The sequence below is a fragment of the Periplaneta americana genome, chromosome 6 (genome assembly GCF_040183065.1).
Source record: "Periplaneta americana isolate PAMFEO1 chromosome 6, P.americana_PAMFEO1_priV1, whole genome shotgun sequence".
Taxonomy (NCBI): Eukaryota; Metazoa; Arthropoda; class Insecta; order Blattodea; family Blattidae; genus Periplaneta; species Periplaneta americana.
The window spans coordinates 34,613,304-34,631,929 of NC_091122.1; the positions used below are offsets into that span (position 1 = coordinate 34,613,304).

General features: G+C 37.2%; 1 protein-coding gene across 1 annotated transcript in view; it reads right to left on the reverse strand.

Annotated features, from left to right (window-relative positions):
- sog (short gastrulation) overlaps positions 1 to 18,626 on the reverse strand; it is a 456,679-nt gene that overhangs the window by 158,813 nt on the left and 279,240 nt on the right. The window contains exon 2 of the mRNA XM_069827830.1: positions 5,428 to 5,531. Within this exon, the coding sequence (XP_069683931.1) occupies positions 5,428 to 5,531 (104 nt within the window). The remainder of the gene's footprint in view (positions 1 to 5,427; positions 5,532 to 18,626) is intronic.

Sequence of the window (18,626 nt, forward strand, 5' to 3'; positions counted from 1 at the left end):
CCACGTTCAATATCAATACTAATGTTCACTTTATCTTCCGACTTAAACACTTTATGCTTCGACATCCTGATGTTCACAGTTCGACATTTGAATCTGATCTGACCATGTAGGTAGTAGACAGTGACCGATTTTAGCACTAATAATAATAATAATAATAATAATAATAATAATAATAATAATAATAATAATAATTTATTTAATCTCGCAGAGCTAAGGCCAGTAGGCTTTCTCTTCCGCCCAGCCAGACTCTAGCACTAGAGATATGCTATTGTGTACTCGACCTTGGAATTTACTCAGGTTCACTTTTACCAAGACGCGGGAAGGAGGGTTGACGACCATTATACGTAATCCTTCTTGTATTTACCATTTGATTATCTGTAGTAATCTCAGACCTCGAGTGACATTTATTAGGACGAGTGTACAAAATTTCAGAGATCTACCTAAAATAATTAAGAAAATAGAAATTTCACATCAGTTTACCCTTAATATCATCACATCATAGATACTGATGAAATTTAAATAAGCTCTTTGAAAATCCTTACAAATTTTGCACGTCATTTGCCTTGGTTAGTAAAACCAAACTTTTCACGTACAGCTCCTTTTCGAAGAAAGCTAACGTAAAGATTATTTGACCCCTTCAAAAATCTGCCGTTCTATGAATATGGGAACCGTAAATTTTGGAGCCAGAACACAGAGATTTCGAAACTAGTCTCTTCTTGGAGGGGTTCAGGACATGGAAGTAAATCAGACGCGCACGATGTTGTATAATAAATATTCTTTTCTGTTGATACACTCGAAATGTTACCACATCTATATCTCGTTGTTAAGTTATGTTCTGGTTTTGCACGTCCTGTAAACCAGCCGACAAGGACGCTGTTGAATCCGCAGACGTATTGTGAGATGGTGACCTTTCAGTGGCGCCGGCTCCAGAGGTTGGCGTGCGGTGAATTGGTTGACTGGCTGGCTACGAGCGCTTCCAATCAATCTCGGAGCAGCAGATCACCATACAATGTCGATACTCACTCGTTTTTTATGAACCAGCATCTTAATGCAGTGGTTCCCAACGTGTGGAGCGCGAACAGAGGCGGGAGGAACAAGTTTCATATTTTTAAGAGCGGCTAGTTTTCTAAAATAAATATTAGTATCCGTAGTCTACTCTAGTCAATAAAGTCACTACAGTTTAACAACTGCCAAAACTCCGCTGTAGGAAGTTACTTAACCTTACCGCTGCGCGGGAGGCGAAGTCGGAGTTTTCCTCCATTAATCTGAACCATTGTCGCTACTGATTTATATATATATATATATATATATATATATATATATATATGATGTCAACATTTACATCCATGTAATGTGGACCTCACAAGTTTTGTATCCGGTGCCACAATTACATTCATTACAGATATACCTTTTGTAGACGCTCTTTATTTGACTTTCGACTCCATTTAAATCGATCAGTATCCCCACCTTTAAAACCTAACAACTGAATTTAGATAATTCAAAATTGACCTTTTTCGACTCTGTTCTTGATCTTCAGTACACATATATCGAACACATACTGTTTCTAATAATACTTGTTACTAAAACATACTACACCACTGTCCAATATGTTCGCTATTATGTCTGTTTCTTGTGTACATTTCATTTTCAGATCTCACTAATTTTCTACATATTACACTTCACTATCCTAGCTAGCCTCCCCCGCCATACTCCTCACCTATTTTCATTATCTCTATCGTTTTATTACACTTCTCTAATTGAGCCGTTCAGAGCAGAAATGGTGTAAGTCAAAAATGGGTAATGAGGATTAAAGTAAACATTCTTAAAATACAGCGCAAAGTAGCAATTAATATTCAATTTATTTAAACTATTATTAGTCAGCGGATAGCAAGAAGGACACATTAATTGCTACTTTGCGCTGTATTTTACAGAATTTTTACTTTAAACCTCATAACCCAATTTTAACTTAAACCACTTCTGCTCTGAACGGCTCAATTCATTCAAAATTGACACTTTTATCACTCTGTTCTTGATTTTCAGATCACTTAGACTACAGACGTGGACAAATTATTAGCAAAATTGGAGATTTTTATTATATATTTTTACAAACTATGATTCTTCAATTTAGACTACAGTTGATATATTTGGATATTTCCAAATTATTAGAGAAATCGAAGATTTTTATTTTTTATATTTTTACAAAATTTCACTCTTCAATTTAGACTACAATTGATATTTTCGCATATTTACAAATTATTAGCAAAAGTGAAGATTTTTAAATATATTTTTTACAAAATTCGACTATTCAATTTAGACTACAGGTGACATTTTGGATATTTCCAAATTATTAGCAAAACTGAAAATTTTTACTATATATTTTTACAAAATTTTACTCTTCCCTTTAGACTGCAGTTGACATTTTTGCATAATATTTACAAATTATTAGCAAAATTAAAGATTTTATTATATATATTTCCTTTATAAAATTTGACTCTTCAATTTAGAATAGCCTACATTTGAAATTTTTGCGTATTTCTATCTACTGTAATGATAGAAATATACAGAATTGTCAACTGTAGTCTAAATTGAAAAGTAAAATTTTGTAAATAGAATTAATCATAAAAATCGTCAATTTTGTTAATAATTTGTCCACGTCTGTATATCGAACACACACTGTTTCTAATAATACTTGTTACTAAAACATATTACACCATTGTCCAATATGTTCGTTATTATGTCTGTTTCTTGTGTACATTTTATTTTCAGATCTAACTAATTTTCTACATATTATACTTCGTTATCCTAGCTAGCCTTCTCCACCATACTCCTTACCTATGTTCATTACTTCTATCGTCTTATCTAACTTACTATTTAACTTCTTATTACACTCCTCTAATTCATATTTCAATTTATTTACTAAGTCCTTAGTCGTCTCTTCCTTAGCCGTCTCTGGACCAGAAACATCCACTTCACCATTTTCTGTTATAAACTCGTCATTCTTTTTCTTCACTTCTCACCATTTCAGCTTTTGAACTCACAGAAACACTTTCACCTCTCCTCTCGGCACTGACCTTCCTTCCCACTAATCTGTCGCTAGTGATTGACAAGTCATCTGATGCTACACCGCTATCAGTTAAACATCCTCCTAACGAAATTATTCTGTCAGTTTCACTGTCTATTACATTAGCACCAGAAAAATATTGTTCTTTGTTATTTTTAACGTGCTCAACACATTTTTTTCTACCTGTCTTTTCATATTCTGCGAGAAGGCGGCGACACAATCGTTCCTTTACGTTAAGTGGGAATCCAATCTCTGTTACAAAAGTCCAACTGAAAAGACTGGAGACAACTGACTAAACATTTTAGTAAATGAAACTAATCAAAACAATAAATGCTTATTTTTAAAGCATGGTTGGGCTTTGAAGAAAAATAATGTTTTATATACAGTACTGCGAAGGACGTCTTTTCCTATTAATTCAGTTTCTTAGGTTGCTGACACCAGCGTTGCAGATTACATGCGGAATCCGAGTTTTATTCTGGTCCCTAATTTTACAACCAAAATAACACTGGTAGGCTTTTCTAATTAATGGAGGTTTTGTGAAGATAATGTCACTTCTCGTCACAAATAGCAAAATATGTTAGCATTGTTCACATAGATTCGTGGCATTTTCGTTCACTTTAACAGAAATCACTCTTATTGTCAAGTCCTTAAATATATATCAACAATCGCCCATACACCTAACACTTACAGTAGCGTGCAAATTAATCCGAACAACGTAATTACTTATGCAAAAACACTCAAACGGGATGAAAAAAAAGGATCTAAGACATACCTCAGTAATCTATGCGGCCTCCCTTGTTCCTAATAACAGCTCTGAGATGATTTGGCAAGGATTCCACTAATTTCCCACAAATATTCTTCATTTCTTCATCGCGAAACCATACACCAATGAGGGCAGAAATCATCTTCTCCTTTGTAAAACAATCCATTTTTTGCATTCTTCTTTTGCAAATTGACCACAAGTTCTCAATGGGGTTGATGTCGGGTGAGTTGCCTGGCCAGGGGAGTACATGAATATTCTTCTTGTTGAAGAATTCTGTAGTTTTTCGAGACGTATGGCATGGTGCCAGGTCTTGTTGGAACACACCTCTGCCATCCGGAAATGATTTTTGCAGCTGGGGCACGATTCTGGTTTCCAATAAGTGAATATATTTGTCAGATAGGTATTAATGCTCCAGGCCCTTCATGTGTAAAACAACCCCAAAACATTACTTTAGGGGGGTATTTGGGTGCTTGTTGGAGATGAGCTGCTGTTACTTTTTCGGATCCTTTCCGTACGTAAGAAACATGGTGGCCGTGGACCTCGAAATGAGACTCATCGGAAAAAAGTACATTCGTAGCCAAACCGATGTGACATTCTGCAGCAATTTGCCTCTGTGTCATAGATGAATGCTCTGCTAATGTTATAATTTTAGACCGTTTTCGTGGAGTTGTATTAATTTGTGAAGAAGACAGAATGTACACAGGATTGCAGTATTAAGTCTTCAACGCAACTGAAATGCTTATAAGTACAAAACGACAGGCAAAATGTCACATATTATAAAAAAAATAATAACGACAGACCTTCAACAATGGAATTACACGTACTACAGATGTCAATTAAAGCGGTATGAGCAGCTGTGAGGCCAACAATGACAGAAGATGTAAAATATGTCGTGTTCGGATTAATTTGCACGCTACTGTATGTGAAAAACGAACTCAAATAAGTAGGCGCATTAAAAATTACTGAAATTGAGCAGGAGAGAGACAAAAAAAAAGATCACTGAAAATTAGGAGGAAGAGATGTTTACTACCAGAATAATGAAATAAACTATTGTAATTTTAATTTTTTTAACTTGCTATAAAATTACCCCACTATAACAAAGCAATGTAAAATGAAATCGAGCTAATTATTAATTTTCTCTTTGATATTCATGATCAATACATCAAAAATGACAAGAATTGGCTATTTTTATTCAACTTACATTTTCATTGTTGAACAGTGTAATTACTCGATTATTCTTCGTTCTTAAAAATAACATATCAATAAAAGATGCATTTTTATGCAAATCCTCACTCTATATACAACACGATGGCTATAGCTCAATAGATTGGAATAACGTGGGTTCGTTGCAAACGGGAATACAAACTTTCCTCTCCGTCATAAATTGGAGACCATTTCTAGGATCCAACAAGCCTTCGATGAAATTAAGTTATTTTTTTTTGCTCTCTACGGCCCAACTTGACTTTTATCTAGCTCACTGTCATTTATAGCAATGAACTGGGACCTTCCCTTTTCACGTAACGTTACTGACAGCGCCGCTAAATACAAACGTCCTTAGATACATTGAAAAGGACATGTAAGAGACAAATGTGAAAGTACTCACCGGAATACACTCGCACTTTATGCAGTACATGACACCAAAAGGAGGGCCCAGATCTGCGAACCACGTGGACCCCATTTCGTGCAGTGATTTCCCGAACTGACATTCTGCAACAAGAGAACAGCTTGGAATTAGCACTACTGAAAAATTATTACTGAAAAATCGTTAATGTGGTTGTGGATCTAAGTATATAGGGTGTCCCATTTATATTGTGCACTATAACTTTTTTATTTGAATAGGTATTGGAATTTTTGTTTTTGAGAGTTATGTTAGAACGAAGGGCTAACATGATTGTAGAGATTTGGTGCATGTAACTACATTGTGGTACAAGATACACATGACGTCATCAATTTTTTCAAATAGCACTGTATACTTCAATCATGTTCCATTGATTACACACATTAAGACGAGTTCAAAAATGTATCACAATGTCACCTTCCCAATTAATAACAACAACAAAATGCAAAATGAATGCTATCAGAATGTGCCGTTTGTTGCGGTGCCCCATTCATCTTGTGCATTAACTTACACAAAACCAAAGACGACTGATGTCCGTACACGTCGTGTGTTGTGTGTTTGCTGTCTTAACATGTAAACAAACTACAAAAACTGTCGATGCCACAATCCACGTACAGTGGCCTGCACGTTCTCCGGACCTCTCGCCACTCGACTTCTTCCTGTGGGGAACTGTAAAGGACAGTGTGTACCCGAACATTCTGACATCAGACGACATGGAGCAACGCATTCGACAGACTTGTGTGTCCATTCAGCCAGCAACATGCCAGGCAGTCATACGGTCTTTCGAGGAACGCCTTCGAATGTGCATTAATGTGAATGATCACCATTTGGAACATCTTCTGTGACTCTCAAAGCATAACATTATCACATTGAAAGTACGTTTTTGTTTCGTATTGTTATTGGTTAGGAAGTTGACATTGTGATACATTTTTGAACTCGTCTAAATGTGTGTAATTAATGTAACATGATTAAAGTATATAACGCTATTTGAAAAATTGATGACGTCACGTGTATCTTGTACCATAATGTAGTTACATGCACCAAATCTCCACACTCATGTTAGCCCCTCGTTCTAATAAAACGCTCAAAAACAAAAATTCCAATAGACTACCATCCAAACAAAAACGTTATAATAGATGCACAATATAAATGGGAAACCCTGTATACAATATTGTACTTTTCATATAGGTAATAGCACGTATGGGCGAATCCAGAAATGCATATAGAGTGTTAGTTGGGAGACCGGAGGGAAAAAGACCTTTAGGGAGGCCGAGACGTAGATGGGAGGATAATATTAAAATGGATTTGAGGGAGGTGGGATATGATGATAGAGACTGGATTAATCTTGCACAGGATAGGGACCGATGGCGGGCTTATGTGAGGGCGGCAATGAACCTTCGGGTTCCTTAAAAGCCATTTGTAAGTAAGTAAGTAAGTAAGTAAGTAATATAAAAGTTAATCAGATTCCTCCCCAGATGAATCCTGTGAAGTTCATGTAGAATTATCATATATTAATTGGTTGAACTCGTGATATGATTATCATCTATTTTGTAGGTCTCACAGAATACATTTTCATTTTGAAGTTCTGATTTTAATGACTTACAAACGATAGGTAACAGCCTATTTCTCTTCTATAATTGGGAAAGCAGTGAGATTTTGATTTCTACCTGAGATTACAAGCATTACCGCCATCTCTTGGAACATCAGAATTAAGCAAAAGTTGCAGAACATTTATTTGGAAAATGTCTGACAAAATATATATATTTAAGTTTCTAACTTGAATATCTTTTTAAATTCCGCTACATTTCGGGAGGAATTCGATTATCGCCGCTATGTCTCCCGAAGCCTCAAATTCCGCTGTAGTTGGGCACACTATACTCGCCGAACCTTAGCGTTGTCAGGTGGTGTGGGTTGGGATTGAGCCTAGCTGGGAATCAGCGTAAAGTTCTTAAATTGGACGTCGCGCTAGGATTCGTCCTTCCCCTTCAGGATAACAAACATAAGTTGTTAATGGAGAAAAATTCGCTCCGGCGCAGGGGATCGAACCCGGAACCCCCAGTTCTACGCACTGGACGCTCTGACCACTGAAATACTGTACGTCGACGCTCAATCACCAGCACGGATCGAACCTTTCTCCTTTGGCACTTAGTGGCCTTACTCCATTTTCGACATGTATATTGACACATAGGCCTACGTAGAGTGAGTCACGAGGATTTACCGTCCCTTACAGAGTTTATTTCCGACGACATTCTGAGCATAAAATGTCATATAAACATTATTCTTGAGTTTCAAGGGTAAAAGAATATTACAGATAAAGAATGAAACATTTCTTTAATTAGCTAATATTCTGAAGCTAGAAATGTGTTGTGAATTCCATAGCTGCTTCATAGAATTTTTTAACTATAAAATTACATTTTCTTACACACTATCACAACGATTGTTACAAATCACGTTACTCTTGCAAATTCTTTAAGCCTGTACATTAGGATGCATGATTAAACTGTAAAGAATCACGTTCCTGACGTTGTATGATTTGTAACAATTTTTGTGATAATAATAATAATAATAATAATAATAATAATAGTAATAATAATAATAATAATAATAATAGTAATAATAATAATAGTTTTATTTTCCCTGGCAGAGTCTCTTCCACTCAAACAGGATCAAATCACATACAGGAAAATACATTTTAGTATACAGTATTAACTTAAAAAAAAAAAGAATTAATACATATGAATATAATCTCACAACTAAAGGAATAGTAGAATTAGTATGGTCAGCACAGCACGTGTTACATTGAGGCAATGACAATTACGTAGATATAAGTACGTAAGAATGATGTAAGTTTTAGTTAAACACTGAAAAACAAAATCTGTACATAGGAATTAACAACACATTTTTAGCTTCAGAACACTAGCCAATTAAAGAAATGTTACTTCTGAATAGTCCATTCTCTATTTGTAATATTTTTTTACCTTTAAAATTAAAGAGAAAATGTATTTTATTAACAACTTCAAATTAATGTAAAGGCTGGTTCACAATAAACCGGGAACGGAAACGACAACGAGAACGGAAATAATGTTAAAATAAATGTGTTTAAATGTAAACATTCACAACAGTTAATTGTGAATGCTTACATTTAAATACATTTATTTTAACAATATTTCCGTTCTCGTTCTTGTTGTCGTTTCTGTTCCAGGTTTATTGTGAACCAGCCTTAACTCTGAAAATATTGAGATTAGGACACATGTTTATGTGACTTTTTTGCTCAGAATGTCTTCGGAAATAAGCTCCATAAGGCACGGTAAATCCTCGTGAATCATCCTGTATATTAAGTCAATTTCGGCGTAGCTCAATGGTTAGAGCGTCCTGTGGGTAGAACTGGGGGTCTCGGGTTCGCGTCCGAAACTTAAATATAAGTTCAATAACAATAATATCTTAGATTCCGTACGTATTTTAATTAGTTTTCAGTGATGTGGATTGTAGAGTTAATGACCCCGCGGCGACTGAAAGGTTACTCTGTGGGGATAACAACCGCGTTGGAAACACGAAAACTATCAATGGGATATTTATGACGCTGCATCGCGGCGTCCTCATTAGGGCCTTCCTGGCGCATGTGCCTCTGGCTCACGTGGCCACGCACGAGGAGAATCCTTGCCGACACAATAATGTCGGCGACGACGAGGTCTAATGTCGATAAAGGTCTACCACAGAGCGTGAGAGGCAGGAAACGACGTTCTGTTCTCACTGTTTCTAAACTGTGTGCCGCAGGCAAGTGGTGCACAGAATATTGGAATAACAACAATTCATAACAAGGTTATTTTTTTCCCCAAAATTTACCATTGTAATAATTAAGGTAACTAAATTAAATTCTGTACAATCCTACTTAATAATAATAATAATAATAATAATAATAATAATAATAATAATAATAATAATTTTTTTTTTATTTTAGTTTGTTATTTAACGACGCTGTATCAACAACTAGGTTATTTAGCGTCGATGAGATTGGTGATAGCGAGATGGTATTTGGCGAGATGAGGCCGAGGATTCGCCATAGATTACCTTGCATTCACATTACGGTTGGGGAAAACCTCGGAAAAAACCCAACCAGGTAGTCAGCCTAAGCGGGGATCGAACCCGCGCCCGAACGTAACTTCAGACCGGCAGGCAAGCGCCTTAACCGACTGAGCCACGCCGGTGGCAATAATAATAATAATAATAATAATAATAATAATAATAATACTTACTTACAAATGGCTTTTAAGGAACCCGTAGGTTCAGTGCCGCCCTCACATAAGCCCGCCAGCGGTCCCTATCCTGTGCAAGATTAATCCAGTCTCTATCATCATACCCCACCTCCCTCAAATCCATTTTAATATTATCCTCCCATCTACGTCTCGGCCTCCCTAAAGGTCTTTTTCCCTCCGGTCTCCCAACTAACACTCTATATGCATTTCTGGATTCGCCCATACGTGCTACATGCCCTGCCCACCTCAAACGTCTGGATTTAATGTTCCTAATTATGTTAGGTGAAGAATACAATGCGTGCAGTTCTGTGTTATGTAACTTTCTCCATTCTCCTGTAACTTCATCCCGCTTAGCCCCAAATATTTTCCTAAGCACCTTATTCTCAAACACCCTGAACCTATGTTCCTCTCTCAGAGTGAGAGTCCAAGTTTCACAACCATACAGAAGAACCGGTAATATAACTGTTTTATAAATTCTAACTTTCAGATTTTTGGACAGCAGACTGGATGATAAGAGCTTCTCAACCGAATAATAACACGCAATAATAATAATAATAATAATAATAATAATAATAATAATAACCTGTTACACAAGGTGAACAATAAGTATGGAATATTGTTAATAACGTCTTAAATTTTAATTTTACAAAAAAAAAAAAAAAAGTCTTGTACTCGTACAAAAACTGTTGGAGATAAACCATACGATATTGTGCCACTGTTCGAAAACAGTTATTCAGACATAAAGAGTGTGATAGTAAACTTTTTTGACACTCTATATTAAAATGTACATATTCCAAATCTCCATTAAATTTTACGTATGAATGCGTAGAAACTTTACCCTTTCTCCCGTCTATCTCTCAACTATTCACTAAACTTGTTTCGTGGACTTCAAATTTGAGACAAATAAGCATGTAAAATCATGTTGAGTAAGATATAAAACAGAACAAAACACTGTAACTATACTGTTTTCTGATGAAAGAGTGATGGAACGGAGAAAAATTCTCTCCGGCGCCGGGATTTGAACCCGGGTTTTCAGCTCTACGTGCTGATGCTTTATCCACTAAGCCACGCCGGATACAACCCCGACGCCGGTTAGAATCGTCTCGGATTAAGCTCCATCTCTTGGGTTCCCTCTAGTGGCCGCCCTCTACACTACGTCATAGATGTCTATGAACGCAGGACCGAAGTCCATACATGTGTTGAGGTGCACTCGAATGAGTGACTGGTTGGCCGGGATCCGACGGTATGGGCGCCGTCTTAAATCACAAAGTGATTTATTACGCATATCAGATTTATTTTGATGTACCGAAGTACATATGATATTTCCATGCAGATATTCTGCGTCATCAAATGATGAAAGAGTGATGGAACGGAGAAAAATTCTCTCCGGCGCCGGGATTTGAACCCGGATTTTCAGCTCTACGTGCTGATGCTTTATCCACTAAGCCAACCCGGAATTTTTCTCCGTTCCATCACTCTTTCATCATATGATGACGCAGAATATCTGCATGGAAATATCATATGTACTTCGGTACATCAAAATAAATATAGTGTTTTCGCTGTAAGAAAAATTCTAATGTAAACACAAGCACGTGGCTGTCATACCCGTGATTGGCTCCCAGTCGAAACACTCACATGACGCAGGAAAATATAGCCCGTATTTGGAAACTATCATCTTGTATTATTTGAAAATAAAAAATTGAATTCTAGTTGTTAAATACGATGAAACATATAACTTCACTCATATGTAAAACGCTATGTAAAAGAAAAGCTACTTTTATATTTTGTTATGTACTATGAACGCGGATGAATACCAACAGTAATACCGAGGTAGTCTGTTCCTGAAACAAGCTGGCGTCACTTGAGCTCGTAGTTCTTCACATAAGCACGTCGTACTGAAGTATGACTTCTGCATCCTCGGTGTATGTCGTTATTAATCATAAGAGTGGAAAACCTCTCAAAGGCGGAGAAAAACAAATAGTCTTAAATGTATATAATAAGTTATGTGAGTTTTAATTACAGTAATTATAAAGTAAATGTTTCCTAAGCAAACGAATGCATAGTAGTGAGGTTAGGCTTACTTGATGAGTAACGGGAAATGTTTAACATGAAACAGAATGTACAACAGTAGGCGGGAACACGTACTGAAAATCTATGGCGCCAAACAGCGGCCAATGAAGCCTCATTTCAGTCACGTGCTATTGTTTATATTAGGATTTTTCTTACAGCGAAAAGAATATAAACAAACTTTATCACAGATGCTTAAAATCAGAACCATTCACAGCCAAAACATATCCCAGTCTATCATGAATATAGTCCACTGCCTTCCTCACAGTTATATGACTATTCTGTTCCATCTCATATCTATAATGGACTGAAAAAAATGATATATTAAAAATAAATATTCTACAAAAGTAATATCTGAAGAACAAACATATTCTAGATACGAAAAGCAGTCTTTCTGACAATCGGCTTTAGAAAGTAATCAACGTCTGACAGCCCTTTACACTATGTGCACTAAAATACGCCATTTTCAATATTACATTATAATAAAGAATGAAGGCTTTCATTGCTCAAACATTATTTACACAAAATAAGTAGGCTATAGTATTATGAAATAATACAATGCACAACACTGTATAGGTCTCGCAAGCACGGAATACCGACGGAAGGAATGCGAATCAAACACTGCGATAAGGAAGAGCGAGCGACAGGAAAGGTCACGAGATAACTTGAATGACATTCAAGAGTACAATCGGAAGAGAAATGACATCGATAGAATCAGTCTTGCGTTGTGACAGTTACATTACGACTTTAGTTTGTTCCATTGCATGTGAATACGTGTCTTGTATCGCACGGTATTATTATTTCATTCGTAAACGTATATTGCGCGTTTAATTAACTTCGAATTTTTCTCTTGCTACGTTCTTTATTTCCACAGCAATGTCCTCATTTGTTCATCTTCTTGGAAGAGACAGTACTTCCATCGGCCCGCACCTATCCCCCCTCGGCGTGCCTACATACACACATCAAAACAGACAGCAACGCCACCATTGCTTTTCGGTAATCGTTTCTTGCGGGAGCTGTACATAAGTTTAATATTGTAAATATTGTTTGATCAATTTAGGCCTGCATTCTTTATTACAGTGTAAATAATAAAAATAGTGTTCTAATGTACATAGTGTAAATAATTTAAATTGTAAATATTAGTGTAATTGTTAAAGTGGCCCATGTATTACTCTGCCCACTTGACGAAACAAGAGTTGCATGATCTGTCAGTCAAGTACTTCGCTTGCTAATGCACGGGCGTCGTATACTTAAAAAGTGCAGCAATACTCGCAATCTTCTAGCCTCATTGGACAAAGTACGGTCCCTACTTACGAGACTCGTACACAGTAGGTATACCATGTGTATTTGAAGTCAAAGACAGGGGAATAGGTAAAAGAAGATAATACCTTTGTGATCAGACAAAACAAAACACGCGGAGGGTTTGTCCTTTGTCCACTGAACTTTCATAATCTTCCGGGTTTTCAATTCCTATTAAACTTCTTTCATAACAAAGTCTCAATCTATTCTACGGCTAAGCCTAGCTGCCTGAGTAGGCAACGAGATTTGTATCAAGCACGAAAGCGCAGGTCAAATTGTGTGCTGTGTCATAAGATTATGTGACACTTTGTGCTGACCTCTGTTCGTCACGTGACAGTGTCTGATATCACAGTTGGAAGAGATCGCACGTACAAATCGCCGCATTCCTGCTTAATCCTCAGTTTCTGGATCAGGAGATTATCTAAGCCGTAAAACTTGTATTTCCGAATCTAACCCGCAAAAGTATTTATATTCTTCTCGGGTCATTTACATACAAGTTGAATCATCAATATTGTGTTCTAGGAGTAGTCTATTTTTTTACAGTTCAGTGTCATATCTCACTAGTATTCGAATTCACTAGTAATTAACGTCGTTATGAAAAATAAAATATGATACCGATATTTCCATTTACACTCACTGTCTTCCTCTTCACATTATTCACTTTCTGCGTCTTCATTACTGTATCTCAATTCTAGCTATTTCATCCCCTATTCTAGCAACGATTATAGCAACTTCATCCCCGATTCTAGTATTTTCATCCCCACTTCTAGCAATTTCATCCCCACTTCTAGCAACTTCATCCCCATTTCTCGCAACTTCATCCCCACTTCTCGCAACTTCATCCTCATTTCTAGCAACTTCATTCCAACTTCTACCTTCAACCCAACCCTATCAGTTTGATGTTTGCATACCTATGCCTGCGAATGTCTATTTCTAACATCTTCAATCAGAATTTCTACCACCTTCATCTTCATTTCTACCAGTCTAATCTCTAATCAGTATACTAAGGTTCAACGTAAATCAATCACCTGACTGTTTCTCGATGTTGAATCCAGGCTTCGATCGTTATTTATCGATGCGTTGAACAGAGCTCTAGATTATCTGATTCAAACCGTGACTTTGTATTTCAAAACACGTTTCTTCAGAAATACAGAACAATGATAGCAGTAAATGGATAAATTGAAAGTATGAGAGATAAGTATAATAGGCTACATCAGTACTTTTTCATAATGGTCATTAAAGTCATCATTGTCGTGCACGTCATTATCACTCCATATTTGTCAACATCATTGAATACACGTCATCAATATCAATGCATAGTAGCCTCAACATCAGTGCATAATCGCCGTCAATATCATTGCATAATCGCGTCAAAATCACGCCATAGTCTTCGTTAATATCACTGCATAATCCCCGTCAACATCACTGCATAATCTCCGTCAACATCACTGCACAATCGCCGTCAACATCACTCCATAATCGCTGTCAACATCAATGCATAATCCTCGTCAACATAAATGCATAATCCCCGTCAACATAATTGCATAATCCCCGTCAACATCATTGCATAATCGCTGTCAACATCACTACATAATCCCCGTCAACATCATTTCATAATCCCCGCCAACATCATTTCATAATCCCCGTCAACATCATTTCATAATCCCCGTCAACATCATTGCATAATCGCTGTCAACATCACTACATAATCCCCGTCAACATCATTGCATAATCCCCGCCCACATCATTTCATAATCCCCGTCAACATCATTTCATAATCCCCGTCAACATCATTGCATAATCGCTGTCAACATCACTACATAATCCCCGCCAACATCATTTCATAATACCCGTCAACATCACTGCATAATCCCCGTCAACATCATTGCATAATCGCTGTCAACATCACTACATAATCCCCGTCAACATCATTGCATAATCCCCGTCAACATCACTACATAATCTCCGTCAACATCACTGCATAATTGCCGTAAGAGTACCGCAAAATCGCCGACATCAGTGCATAATCTCCGTCAACATCACTGCATAATCCCCGTCAACATCACTACATAATCTCCATCAACATCACTGCGTAATTGTCGTAAGAGTACCGCAAAATCGCCGAGATCAGTGCATAATCTCCGTCAACATCCTTGCATAATCCCCGTCAACATCATTGCATAATTCCCGTCAACATCATTTCATAATTCCCGTCAACATCACTACATAATCTCCGTCAACATCACTGCATAATTGCCGTAAGAGTACCGCAAAATCGCCGACATCAGTGCATAATCTCCGTCAACATTACTGCATAATTGCCGTGAACATCATTGTATAACCAGTCAGCATCCTTTCATAACTGGCGTCAACATTATAGCATAATCGCCATCAACATCATTGTACAATATCAGTGCATAATCGCCGGCATCATCGCTGTACAATCTCCGTTAACATCACTGTATAACCATAGTTAACATTAATGCATAATTGCCGCCAAAATCAGTGCATAATCGCCAAATTAGCCATAGTTATTCTCTTCATCTTCATTGTCCATTATCATAATCATTATGATCATCAATCATAGTTTTCGTCATCATTGTCGTCACCATTATCTTCACTATAATCGTTTTAATTATTCTTGTCTTCATCATTATGTTCACCAAACTCTTAGTCATTCATCATCATTTTTTTCGTCATCTTGGATACTATTATCTTCGTCACCATATCGTAATCCTCTTCTATGTTACGCACATTACCATCGCGTTCCTAATCATGTTTTTTATTAATCAATTTATTCCCCACTGACCTCGTTGACAGTATCCCATAATCATCACACACCTCCCGACTTAGGCCTATTAGTCTGCTTTCGCTTTACGATTGATTTAAAACTGGTCTGTTCAGCATTTCTTCAGCTTTACATATTTTTCTTATACATTAATAAAGTGTAGTTACCGTACATATGAGTTTCCATGTTCAATATCTGGATGTCATTCTATCTGAATTCTGTGATGAACCACACATTCTTTCTTCCACAGATACCAATGGGAGTCGAAACCGGTATTCAGACGCGGAAAAACAAACGTTCAGACTTTGCGGTATGCCATTCCACATGTTCCTGAGTTCCAGTCCTAGGCTTGGAGCAAACATTGCATCCAGCGAGCGGACTTGAGGAAGTGTATCAAAGACGAGAGATTTAACGCGTGTGACAGACGAGGAGAAATCTTATATTGCGATCCTGCGCAAGCGAAAGTTATAATTGCAACTGTGGGAGGGCGACGGCCAAGTTGGAAGGGTTAATGCAAGAGACTTGTACACAATCTGACGGAGATTCGTACTTTATGTTACGTGTCACCATTATTGCTGCATTGCTACAGGCACCCCGGGAGCCTCTGTGACCCCTCATGATGGTCACTATAGCAGCATTCCTTGGCTAGCTTATATAGGCAGGGCTAACCAAACGACGGTGTGCTTCAGACTAGTTATAATAGGGACGCCTATACCTTCATTTCTGCACATCTTTCTGTACAGTGTACATTCATCTCAATGTGAAACAACATGTAAACTCTTTCCTTTGGGGACTATGCTTGTGTCCTTACTAGTCTGTTAAGGAAGAGTTTTCATGTACAACCCAGATTCTATACCAGTATTCCGAACAACTTCCTCCTTTCATACGTATTCAACCATAACCATCCAATAAAATGAGTAATTAAAACGACTTTACCCTCTTTCTTGTAGTGAGAAAGGGAGAATAAATTAAGAAAGGTATATACAAAGAGAAAGATTAAGACAGACGTCCAGGATTAAGATAAATGGACGGACGGACATAGAGACGAAGATAGATAGATAGATAGATAGATAGATAGATAGATAGATAGATAGATAGATAGATAGATAGATAGATAGATAGATAGATAGATAGATAGGCAGGCAGGCAGGCAGGCAGGCAGGCAGGCAGGCAGACAGACAGACAGACAGACAGACAGACAGACAGACAGACAGATAGATAGTCCAGGATTAAGATAAATGGACGGACGGACAGAGAGACAAAGACAGACAGAGAGAGAGAGACAAAGCCAGCCTTCTTGTATAAAACAAGAACAGACAAATTACAATTGATTCTGGTTCACAATAAACCGGGAATGGAAACGACAACGATAACAAGAACGGAAATATTGTGAAAATAAATATATTTAATTGTGAGCATTCACAATAGTTAATTGTGTCTTTCATAGGGATTATTAGTAAAATTGCATCAGCTTCTTTTGTTTCTGGCTAAGTGGAAGAGAAGGCCTGATGGCCTTAACTTCGCCAGAATAAATAAATCATTATAATTATTATTATTACTTTATTAAAAAACAGGAAATATGACCCTGCTGCTTCATCTTACCTGTATCACAAGAGATGTTCAAAGTGGCATCCTTCTGCTTCATCTTACTTGTATGAAAAGACATGTTCAAAGTGTCATCCTTCTGCTTCATCTTACTTGTACCACAAGACATGTTCAAAGTGTCATCCTCCTGCTTCATCTTACTTGTATCACAAGACATGTTCAAAGTGTCATCCTTCTGCTTCATCTTACTTGTATCACAACAGATGTTCAAAGTGTCATCCTTCTGCTTCATCTTACTTGTATCAAAATACATGTTCAAAGTATCATCCTCCTCCTTCATCTTACTTGTATCACAAGACATGTTCAAAGTGTCATCCTTCTGCTTCATCTTACTTGTATCACAACAGATGTTCAAAGTGTCATCCTTCTGCTTCATCTTACTTGTATCAAAAGACATGTTCAAGTGTCATCCTCCTCCTTCATCTTACATGTATCACAAGACATGTTAAAAGTGTCATCCTTCTGATTCATCTTACTTGTATCAAAAGACATGTTCAAAGTGTCATCCTCCTCCTTCATCTTACTTGTATCACAAGACATGTTAAAAGTGTCATCCTTCTGCTTCATCTTACTTGTATCAAAAGACATGTTCAAAGTGTCATCCTTCTGCTTCATCTTACTTGTCTCACAAGAGATGTTCAAAGTGTCATCCTTCTGCTTCATCTTACTTGTATCACAACAGATGTTTAAAGTGTCATTCTTCTGCTTCATCTTACTTGTATCACAAGACATGTTCAAAGTGTCATCCTCCCGCTTCATCTTACTTGTCTCACAAGAGATGTTCAAAGTGTCATCCTCCTGCTTCATCTTACTTGTATCATAAGACATGTTCAAAGTGTCATCCTCCTGCTTCATCTTACCTGTATCACAAGACATGTTAAAAGTGTCATCCTCCCGCTTCATCTTACTTGTCTCACAAGAGATGTTCAAAGTGTCATCCTCCTGCTTCATCTTACTTGTACCACAAGACATGTTCAAAGTGTCATCCTCCTGCTTCATCTTACCTGTATCACAAGAGATGTTCAAAGTGTCATCCTCCTCCTTCATCTTACTTGTCTCACAAGAGATGTTCAAAGTGTCATCCTCCTGCTTCATCTTACTTGTATCACAACAGATGTTCAAAGTGTCATCCTTCTGCTTCATCTTACTTGTATCAAAATACATGTTCAAAG